General features: G+C 46.9%; 1 protein-coding gene across 5 annotated transcripts in view; it reads left to right on the plus strand.

Annotated features, from left to right (window-relative positions):
* The window catches only part of LOC115392934 (myosin phosphatase Rho interacting protein), a 33294-nt gene extending 22705 nt beyond the window's left edge, over positions 1-10589 (plus strand). For 2 of the 5 annotated variants that reach the window (XM_030097625.1, XM_030097624.1), the window contains 10 exons: positions 13-150; positions 2126-4699; positions 7153-7300; positions 7385-7502; positions 7837-7996; positions 8081-8191; positions 8271-8357; positions 8445-8607; positions 8698-8783; positions 9805-10589. In XM_030097625.1, coding sequence (XP_029953485.1) covers positions 13-150; positions 2126-4699; positions 7153-7300; positions 7385-7502; positions 7837-7996; positions 8081-8191; positions 8271-8357; positions 8445-8607; positions 8698-8783; positions 9805-9876 — 3657 coding nt within the window. In that variant the 3' untranslated portion in view covers positions 9877-10589. Of the gene's footprint in view, positions 1-12; positions 151-2125; positions 4700-7152; positions 7301-7384; positions 7503-7836; positions 7997-8080; positions 8192-8270; positions 8358-8444; positions 8608-8697; positions 8784-9079; positions 9159-9804 lie in introns of all 5 variants that reach the window. The other 3 variants (XM_030097626.1, XM_030097627.1, XM_030097628.1) reach the window with 3 other exon arrangements.
* Positions 10590-11626: the final 1037 nt, after the last annotated feature.

Genomic DNA, 11626 nt, shown 5'->3' on the forward strand with positions numbered 1-11626 from the left:
CCCCCCCTGCAGATCGAGGACCTGAAGTCCCAGTTGGAGAGCTGCCACCAGCAGCTCCTCGACTCCAACAAGCACAAACAGGAGCTGGAGCTCCAGCTGAGGACGGCTCTGGAGAGGGAGCAGGACGTCCGGACCGGGTACATCTCTCCGGTGAGTCGGCGCGGCGCGGCGTCGGTGACCCCTCAGCCCGGTCGCATTCCTTCTCTTCATGTCGTAACATCTTCCTTTGCATGTTGTATTTTTACCGTGACGGAACATCAAACCAAACTGACCCGGAAGCAACAAAGTGGCTACAGATTTGTGGCTTTTGCATGAGTTCATTGCATGTGAAGAAACATTGAGATCCTTTTTGCTACATGAGCTTCTACTAGTTAATCCCCTCTCTCTGCGTTATAGAGCAATTAGATATAAAGCAACAATCAGCAAGCTCCAACTTCATTAAAATGATTTATTCCGTTTTGTTTAGACATTATTATATCTGAACATGCACAAAAATATCAGTGTCCGGAACAGAAAACACAAGGCCACGAAATTGTATCAAGTCACAGTTCCAAAAATGTGAATGTCAATGGAAAGTAAACTCTTCTTTCAGCTGTTTCTACGTATAAAAAGGTTTCGACTGTTTTTGAAATTCTTAACACTCTTGAGTTCAAAAACCTAAAAATATCCTAGTTTCGCTGATTTGATGATTATTGTAATTTGAGATTTTGTCGTATATTTAATTTTAATGACTTTAAAAGAAATTTTGAAAAAGCTTGGAATCGTCTCATTTGTGTAATGAATCCTAAATATATCGATATTTCACTGTTCCAATGAAATGAGCGGAAAAGAAAAATGAGTGTGTACATATGTTTTTTTCAAATACATCTGTGTATATGCATTGAATTAAAATTGGTGTTCAATATTCATATAGTACAAAGGTACTGCTATATAATTTTTCCCCTGATGCTTATCTGCCATTGAGTCACATAAAAAGCAAAACACTAACATCACCGGTTAATTTAAGTGATATACAAGACAAAACACTTTTAAACAGTTCTTTGAAATGAAGTAAGAAAAGCTAATCTGGAAAACGAAATAACAAAAAAATTCTTAGAAACCCAATAGAATAGTTTTCCATCATCCTCATATAAACACAGCTTCTTCTAAACATTCATTTTGAGAAGTTTTAATTTTGTTCCCGTGTTTCAGGTTCATCTTTTCCTCCCATAATTCCATTTTTTATGTTAAATTGTCACAATTTTTTTAATGCTTTGCTATTGTAGTTTTTACCTTTTAAATTAGAATGAAATCATCTCTTCCAGTCAGCTGTTTAGATCGACATGTATTTATTTATTTATTTTATTTATTTTTTTTTATAATAATCATCTTCTTGGCCTGAATTCTAATGAGCTGCATGGACATCAGTTCCTCATCTTCTATTAACCGCTGTACAAACCATTCATTTATTTTGAATACTGTATCTGAATGCGCCGCGATCAAAAGGTGAGATGTGTTATTCTGCTTGTGTGTTGACGTGTCGATGGATTGACCAACGGGGAAATGTTCGTGTTAGATGTTAGGCTAGAGGAAGGGGTGTGTCATTTTTCTTTGCTTTTTGCAGGTTTTTCGAATTTTTTTTTTTTTTTTTTTTTTTTTTTCTGGACAAAGTGAGCAAAAACTGAAGAATTACACTTAAGTGGGGTTATATGCTTAAATGTCCGTCTCTCAGAAAACAGTTGCATTGAGTCAAGACGTGGTTTTGAATCAGAATCTTCTGGAATGTGTTTGTAGGACTTTGTATGCCTTCTGTCCTTGAGTAAACCATCCAGCTGACACTAATAATGCATAAATTAACACATGAAATAACCTTTAACCATTCAATGTGCATGTCCTGTTGTGATTAACTAACCTTGCCCATTTAATCTTTTCTCTTCTTTTGATTTACTCCATCAAATTAATATGAATTTATTGTTTTTTTAATCATTATTCCTCAGTATAATTTGGGATTATGTTGTAATGCTAATTGTAATGTCATTTATATAAATCGGATGGAAATGATCGGTAGTTAACGCAGAGAGTTATTAGCAAGCTTTGTGTGTCCCCTGCTGTGTGTTAACCAACGTGTCTGGTCCCCTTTTCCAAGCTGGAGCACCCTTTGGGTCTGGAGGCCGATGTGGCGCCCCAGACGAAGAGGCCCGAACTGGTTAGTTCTCAAGCGCAGAGTTTAACAAAGAAGTACCAGGAGACCAAAGAGCTCCTGAAGCTGCAAGAGCTGAAAAAGCGCAATATGCAGGCACAGCTTGGCCTCTCGCTTTCTCACCTTCCCAACAAGGAACCTTACTTCTCTGAACCCCAAAAAACACCCGCCCCGGAAGGTCCCACCCCTGAACCTGTCCAGAAAGCGGTCACTTTCCTGCTCGAGGACAGCGCATTGGCTATTCAAGAGCTGGAAGACCTGATAACGGGCAAACCTCTGACCCTGAAGGAGCTGGCGAAAGTGCTGAAATTCCACAGCTGCATTCAAGAGTCTGCGGAGAAGATTGAACTCCAGACGCTGTTGGAGACCTGGAAGTACCAGCAGGAAATAGAAAATGAAACGATTCGAAAATGTTTAGCCAAAGCAGGAGAGAGCATCCGCGAGTATGAAGCACGTCTTGCAAGCATGGAGGACATGATGGGGCAAGTTCAGAAACAAAGTCTTAAAAGCCCCTACGGTCCTCTGTCTAAGATGGAGAGTTATTCGGAGATGAACGACATGACTGTCGGGATACTCTCCCAGAGGATAGAACTTTTAACGAGTGAGAACGAAGCCCTGAAACAACGCTGTCAGGAGATCGTCAACCAGCTGACCGAGGCCGACCGGGAAATCGACAGACTGAAAGCAGAACAGATCGGACAGCAAGGCGGCAAACAGCATCACCTCGTCACGGAGGAGCTGAAAAGACTAAAGGCTGAACGGGCTGAAAACCAAGCCAACGCCATCGACAGGGAGTATTACGAGAGGGAGCTGAATGAAAAGTCGATGAGGCTCCACGAAGCTCTGGTTACCTTAGAGGAGCTCGGCAACACCCTGAAAGACACTGAGAAGAAGCTTCAGCTGAAAGACGCTACGCTCAAAGGCCTGGGCTTCCAGGAATACGAAGACGAGGAGAAGCAGCCAGAAAAAGGTCAATTCAGTGAACCGCTGGAGAGGTCGCAAGCAAATTTAGCCGAGACAGAGGCAAGGCTTCAGTCTTCAGAGCAGCGCTGTGTGGAGCTGGAAGCTAGGAACCGAGAACTGGTCGCACAAAACCAGGAACTGGAGAAAGTCAGTAGAGAGAAGCTAGCCGAAGCAGAAAACGAAATAAGGATGCTGCGCGAGAAGTTAGAAATTAAGACAAACAGAGATGAAGATAGTGTTGGCGAGTGTGTCGAGGCAACAGAGAAGCAAGTCGATGAGAAAGGAGATTTGAAGCAAGTAGCACAAGAGTTTGAGATGAGGTCTGAAGCGATCAGCCGGGTTGTAGATATGTTAGCAAAGGTAGATGTTAATGTGGATAGAATGCTCAGTGAATTAAGAAGCACTTTATTTGGTTCTTTGGAAGAAGAAGAACCACTCGGCGTCAAAGAAATGAGCTTGCTGTTGGAGGGAGAGTTCTGGACTCAGCTGCTGGGCATCGCCGAAGCGAAAGACCATGAAAGCAGGCACAGCTGTGAAAGGGAGGTGGCGGAGCAGATGATGGCACAGAAACGCTTGATGTTTTTGATTAACAGGATTTGTCCACAGGCTGAAGCTGAGAACAAGGAACTGGCAGGTTTTCCCTCGCCGTACGGCTGGCTCGACGATGAAACAAACGCTGTAATTCTCAAGCAGTTAATTGGGAGCTTGGAGAAAAGGATGCACAGTTGGAAGCTGATTGCCTCTAGGTTGTTACAAGACCAGGATGACAAACTGCTCGCCTTGGCGCTCGCCAGTTCTGATCTTGGTAGAAAACAGAAAAACCCCTCAAAGTATCTGCTTGACTCCCTCAGAGAAGCATACGCATTGTACATGACCATTAGGCTCAGTGTCCAGCATGAAAAAGAACTGAAGCTGAATCGGACACAGGAGCAGATCGGTAGCTTGGATTGCCCAAATTGTCCTAAGCTAAGAGAAGTTGCCGGCATTCTCAAGGCTAAAGTATCAGATCTTCAGAATCAGCTGTCTGAGGCCACCGCAGTGCCAAAGAACTCAGTCCAGATCGAAGCTGAGCCCTTAGATCCAGTGGATCCAACTACTGAGCTCCATGACCTGGTGGCCAGGCACAGAAAAGAGCTGCAAGATGTGAAGGACGGCTACGAGCAGGAAGTTGAAAAGCTGAGACAGGAAATGGCGAAAGCCAGCGAGACCCTCCGCCTCCGGTCTGAAGAAAGTGTGAAAGAAATCGACTCGCTGACCAGCCGCATGGAGGACCTGAAAACGAGTCACGAGACGGACAGGGCGACGCTGGTGGAGAGGTTCGACCGGGAGATGGAGGAGCTGAGAAGCATGATGAGTCTGGACAATCCCAGCAAGAGCGCCACGGACGAGGGCGCGCCGCCGCACGGCGCCTCGGCCCAGACGCCAACCCTGAAGGAGCGCATTCAGGAGCTGGTGACCCAAGTCTCCGTCATGACCGAAGAGATGAGGCGGCGCGAAGAGCAGGGCGACATAACCACGCTCCGGCTGAAATACGAGAAAGACCTGGAAAACCTGAAGGTGGAAGCGCTCCTTGTCCTTGTCGTCCTCCATCTGTGATGCCTTGTTTCCTTTGTGGCATTCCCAGATTCCCCCTCCCTCCCCCTCCTCTCCGCCGCCCAACGTCTCCCCCCCCCTCCTCCTCCCTAACCGAGCTCACCCTCCCCTCTCTCGCTCTTCGTTCCGTAAACCAGCTTCTCCTCTCCGTTGCATGAAAACTAACCTCACGTAGGTGGATGTGATCCGCGCCGCTGCTGTAGCTGTGAAAGGAGGAACCCATTTTGTCGGCGTTGCTTTACTGTCTCTTGCAGAGCAACACAGTAAACCCTGCATTTTGTTACGTTTGACGAACACTGATGGAAAGTTCTCGGCCTCTGTGAGACTACGTCCTGTGAAATGAGTTCCTCTGCCGGTAGATCGATGTGCTTACTAATCTCAACTTTTCTTTGTTGCCTTTAAAGTGTCAAGCTGATGCAACTTTTTGCAATTTTTTTTGGGAAACTTTTTACCATCAAGACTTTAAACCATCTTTATTTAAATTAGATGTTGATGATCTCAATCGACCGATTTCCTGCCGTTTGGCTGATTCTACTAACCGTTTAACCTCCATTAGAACTTGGACAAAGTAATTCTATCTCTTGGTCGACTTGCTAACCTTTTCTCGAGCTTTCAGCTGCATGCCGCGGCCGTCGGCAGCTAACTGTTAGCTTCAAGGTCAGACAGAATCCGTTGAAACCTCAGAATGAGTTGAATTAAACTTTATTCATCTTTGCACCGTAGAGAATAGACAAATGATCAATATAGAAAACACAATATACATGCATTTGCCTGCTTGGTGTGGCATTTTACAGGGTGATTATTTACTGAGCTGTTATTTTTTTTATTTATTTTTTTTTTTAGAAGAACACAATCGACGATTGGCATTAAAAATGCTCCAAAAGAGTCACTGATGCCCGGTTGAGTCCAGCAACCACCCGCCCACAGTTTAATTCAAAGGACAAAACAAAAGGATATGTCATGGTGAATGGGCATAAAATATTTACTGAAACCAACAACAAAAAAAAGCCCCAGACTTTTTGAAAGTTTCAAGTGAAACCAAATTTTCTTTTTGAGGTAGATTTTCTCATAACCTCTGCAACGTAAATATCTTTGAGGCAAAAATAAAACAAGAGGCCTGTGGAAAACTGTGCCTGGTTGTTTGAAGCAGCCGGGCCCTCTGTGGTTTGATTGAACTTTGAAATTAGAAGTGGATATTTTTAGCCGATCTCCTCAGAACCAGCTTGACGTTGGCCTGTCTGGTCAATACTTTATTGCTTCCCCTAGTTTGTGGCATTGAATCCAAAACCCCTTTCTTCTTGCTGTTGATGTAAACACAAGTTAAACTTGTAGTTTAGAATGTAGGAACTCTTGTGCAGATGAATGCTCATTGGGTATTCTGGTTAGGATCTCTCAGCGTCTTTCCGATCGTAGTGGTTCAACAAACTGCAGACGGAATGACATTTTGTGACATAGAAGTTCCTTATACATCACAACGTTCACGTCTGGCCAGTAGACGTCGCAGCCGGTCTTGTTTGGGGTCCGTGCTCTCGCCGTGACCTAGAATGCGTTCCTGCTGGAGAGCCTCCAGCCTGACGGGCTTCCTGACAGAGCGGCCGCTCGCTCTGATGTCAGAGCAGGAAGTTTACATTCGCCCGGCGGGGATGGCCGTGGGGGCTGGAGAAGGGGGCAGGGGGGCGGTGGTGGTGGTCAGTTCCTGGATCTGTGCACTCTGGGTCTCTCTCATGGGGAGGCGGTTTATTATCCCTGTGAAAACACGCCGGGCCTCCGTTTCCCATGTGCGGCTGCAGTCGGGTCACGGCCGTCAGCTGAGAGCTCAGATTAGCGGCGGTGAATAGAGGACGGAAGCGGGGCTGGGTTTGGGGGGGGGGGCATTGAAATCCCTTCCAGTGAAAACTTGCAGAGATGAAGAGCTTCTCCTCTCCGCTTCGGTTCAAATCAGCTAGAAATGACCTGAGAAATGACGATACAGTCACTTCCACTGTGTAACTCAAGCAGCAAAACCGTACCAGTTGTCTTTTAAAGTGTTTGAGGAGAATGAAGACATCGCTGTCGATATCTTTAATACACATCCAATGGTGTTGCGTTGACACTCGGAGGAGCATGTGACCCCCCGGTGACCTCTGGCTGAGTGAAAGCTGCGGTCCGGGCCGTGGGCTGAAGCGCTAGCTTACCGTTTCTACCACGTCTCCCCTCTCTGTGTCCAGTGTGTCGTGTCCCGTCTTCCCCCTCCTGATAACCCTCGTTGTACTCACACAGGCTCGAGTCGCTCGTGGCTGACAGCTTGCTAAAGATAAACAGCCTTCACTGCTGTGTTTTACGTTAAAAAAAAAAAAAAACTGAAAGAGTCCTGGTTGAGTGAGCGTCGGGCGACGGCCTCCACTCACTGCCGCTCCTTCCTCATCCTCTTGTCAAAGGCCACCTGCGAGAGGGGCTTCGCCGCCATGGAGGAGTCGCACCAGAAGGTGATCGACGAGCTGCAGAGGAAGCACCAGAGGGAGCTGGAGAACCTGCAGGAGGAGAAGGAGCGGCTGCTGGCGGAGGAGACGGCAGCCACCATCGCAGGTGAGGAGGACACGTTCCACGACAAGCCGCCCTTCCGCGAGAGGCGAGCGCAGACACTGACCGGCCGCTCTGTCCTCACCTCAGCCATCGAGGCGATGAAGAACGCCCACCGGACGGAGCTGGAGAGGGAGCTGGACAAGGCCCGCAAGGCCAACAGCAGTGCCGAGAACGCCGACGTGGAGGAGATCCGGCGGCAGCACGAGTGAGTAGAGGGACGGCGGTTTGTTTCAGAGCGTAGCGAGTGCAGGTGTTCGCCCCGGCAGGCCGGGACTTGTCGGCCGGTACTGCCTGTTCTGCGCTCACCCGTCTGTCGACGAGGCCAGCGTGGAAGTGCAGGTGCTGACAGTAAATCAGGCAGGATTTCATTAAAGCAAAGGATGTTTTCGTCGTCAGTGGGAATAATTAATCGACCGCTGATCGAACTGAACCTGGGGCTGATGGATTTCCAGGTCGCCGAGGTGTCGGGAGGCGATCCGCCAATCCGGAGCCGTCTGGATTTGTCGCGCCCTCACCGGCGTTGCGTTTTTGCGTTTCAGGGAGGAGCTGTGTTCCTTCCAGCGGGAGATCGAGGTGCTGTCGGAGCAGTATTCCCAGAAGTGCCTGGAGAACGCCCACCTGGCCCAGGCGCTGGAGGCCGAGAGGCAGGCCCTCCGGCAGTGTCAGCGGGAGAACCAGGAGCTCAACGCGCACAACCAGGTACACACACACACACACACACACACACCCTCAGTAAAGCACCTGGAAGCGTGCTGAGCCGGAGCCCCTCTGGGATGTTTTCAGGAGCTGAATAATCGTCTGGCAGCAGAAATCACGAAGATGCGATCGATGACGTCTGAGGACGGAACGGGGGACTCGAACACGATACAGGGGAAGGAGCTCTACGAGCTGGAGGTCAGGCTCACAGCAAAACTACTGTTTAGGTTCTATTTCCTGATATCTGAGGAAACCCTCACCCTTCTGTTGTTTCCAGGTGATGCTGCGGGTGAAGGAGTCGGAGGTCCAGTACCTGAAGCAGGAGATCAACTCCCTGAAGGACGAGCTGCAGGCCGCCCAAAGAGTAAAACTCTCGTTCCGAACGCGGCGCCGTGAAGCGGCCGGGCGGCTCCGGCCGGACACACCGTGACTCTCCCACTGCCTCTTTCAGGACAAGAAATATGCAACCGACAAGTACAAGGACATCTACACGGAGCTGAGCATCGTGAAGGCCAAAGCGGAGCGGGACCTGGGCCGGCTGCGGGACCAGCTGCAGCTGGCCCACGAGGCGCTGGGCGAGCCGTCGCCCGAGGACGCGGAGCGAGGAGGATACGGTAAGGCGGCGGCAGCGCGCTCACACTTCGAGGTCGCCTCTCTCTCCTCTCGGTTTCTAACCGGTTCCTCCGCCCCTCCGCTTCAAACAGATATCATGAAGTCCAAAAGCAACCCCGACATCCTGAAGATGGCGGCCGCCGCGGCCAAACGCTCGGAGCGCACCATGAGGTCTAAGGTGGGTTTCGGGTGGATTCAGGCCTCCTCCATCTCACTGTGGTGTCAAGTTCAGGGATCTTCATTAAGTCACATCATCAGCAACAAACACAGACTCAAAGGAGCTTTCCTTTCCGGTGATTTGCTTCCATCTACTGGTCACCAGCGGTATTGCACGCAGCAGCATGCCCGCCGCCCGCCCCACCAAACCCATGTTGTGAGCCCGTGAGAGGCAGCGCGGTGTGTTTGCCGTTTAGTCTAACACACACACTCCTGCCGGTGTGTTGTTGTTCTGTCTGTCCCCCCTTCTGTCCTCAGTCTGTGAGTCGGGACATGCCCTGGGACAGTTAGGGGCTGCACAGGACCCGTCCACCTCCCTCCCCCCCTTCTCCTTTAGGTAAAGCAAAACCAGCCCGTCCTCCTCAGAAGAGCAGCGCGCGCGCGCGCACACACACACACACACACACACAGATACACACACACTCTCACACACGGCGGCGAAGCTGGGAATCATTCATTCATCTGTTCCTAATCAGAGCGTCCCCTCAACACTTCAAGATCAAACTATTTCAAATGTTAAACGCTGAAGTTTTGTGCTTTTTTTTTTTAAATCTGAGTTTTTATTCAGTGAGATCAGGCAGTTAGGTAAGAACCAGTAGATTAAATCCTCACATAGTGGTGTGTTTGCTCTTGTGTGTGTGTTGAGTGAGAGACAAACTTCCAAAGCATATAATTAACTATCATAATTTACTTCATTTGAATTGAAATACAGACGCATGAATCAAATATATAATGAACAATTTACAGTTTTTTGTATTGATAAAGTTAAATATATTACTTTTTCTAATATTGCGTGTTTTTAAGAGTCACATAATAAATAAGCTTCAGTGTTTGTTGTATTTCTATTTACATAAATACACTTTTTGTGTCAATGTTCAGGATGAAGAAGAGAAATAAATATAAATAAGGAGAAAATGGGCCGGCCGCGTGGTCGCCACGTGTGTGTGTAGTGTAACGTGTGTATGTGTGTGTGTGTCCTGCAGAGTCTGAAGGAGGGTCTGACGGCCGAGCAGAGGCTCCACCTCTTCGACAACAAGGACACGAAGGAGTTCTGAAGCCCCGCCCCCCTCCGCCCGCCGCGCCGGCTGCATGTGTAGATGCCCGCCTATATTTTAGCTCGATTTATTTAGTTACACGACACACTGGTCACCAAACACACAACATTTAAGAATGATAAAAAAAGAAAAAAGGAAAACAAAGAAAAAAAAAATCTTGGTATGAAGTTTGATGTGTAGACTCTGCATTCCCGTGCACTTCAGTTAACTGTGACTTCTTCTTTTTTTTTTTTTTTTTTTTTTTTGTTCTTACTGTAAATACTGTTTTTAAATGTCCCGCATACACTAAAACTCTGACTGTGTAAGCTACTGTTTTAACTCTCAGACTGTTGCGTTACCATAGGAACCGGAACATTCCACAACAGATCAACTTCAAAAGAAAATCACCTAAGTCAAGGAGGAAAAAAAAAAAAAAAAGATGAAAATCAACCTGTGGAAAAGGCTGAACGCACCTGGACGGGATTCACTGACTATAATATATATTATAAATCTAAAAAGTGGTCACCATCGGTCCAGCTGCACTCGAGTTCTCGGACTCGCTTTATGTTTCTAGTCTCGTTCATTTTCAGTCCCTTTGTATTTATTGAAATGGCTGGGATTTTTTTGTTTTTTCTTTCACATTCCCATTCATCTGTACTCTATTATTGTAAATATAAAGCAAATATACACCAACTGACTACAGGTTTATTAGCAATAAATATTTTTGCACCCTTCGTACGGTCTTCCGCTTCACTTTCTTGGGTCACAAAAGCTGCGCCGAACTTTCTTATAGGTGAAACTTGAAGAGCAAATGACAAAATTATGGAATTTCCACATTTGTTTTTGACGATTTCATTCAAAAAAGTCAAAAGTTTTTGGTAAAGTATCCAGAAGAGGAAGATGAGAAACACCTGATGAAAGAGCTGGAAGAGCCGAGTTTGATTTAAAATAAAGGATTATTGTTGGTTAATAAACATTCAAATCCATTCTCACTCTCTGATTAAAACGTCTCATTCATGCTGTGATTCCCAAAGTGTGGATCGCGGCCCTCTGATGGTCGACAGAGTTACTGCAGCTGGGCCATGATTGAGTGATTAAAGAAGATGTTAACATCCAGGCTTTTGATCTAGAATAGAGAAATGCATGTTTTGTTCAGTGAACACCCTGGCATTGACCCTCATCAATCCTGAGGGGAAGAGGTCCAGCACCGCCTTCTTTGGCAGATTTTGAAATTCTTCAGAGTCCAGCACTCTGACATCTTCTGGTCGCCAAACGCCACAAAGGCTTTGCTTCCTCAGCGCTCTGGAGGAACAATGGAGGACCATCAAAGGCATCCTGGCGTACTTCATCACGGTGTGGCTCTCTGGCGGATCCTCTGCAGAAAGAAAAGGTCGTCCATATAGCAGAGGAATCCGTCAAGTTTCCTTATGGAGCTCCACCTCTTTGAAATACTGTTATACTTAAATACTGATTCTGGTTCTGCAGGTTTCGTTGTTAAAAGGGATTTTCTTTCTTCTTCGTTTCCACCGTCTGCCCAGATGTTCCTGTGGAATATTTGGGTTTTTCTCAGTTTAAACACCTTCAGATGACTGTGTTGAGTTGAACACACACGATCTGGTTTTCACTGATCTGTTGGTGCTTTGATGGCACTTTTTAATGCAATTATTATTAAAAAAGAGACACGTGTGGAAAACTTCTTTGTGTTGACAAGAACAGGTCTTTCCGCTTAACTCCCACAGTGGATTTCTGTTCAACGTTCCTCTGGTGTGTA

This window comes from Salarias fasciatus, chromosome 8, assembly GCF_902148845.1.
Source record: "Salarias fasciatus chromosome 8, fSalaFa1.1, whole genome shotgun sequence".
Taxonomy (NCBI): Eukaryota; Metazoa; Chordata; class Actinopteri; order Blenniiformes; family Blenniidae; genus Salarias; species Salarias fasciatus.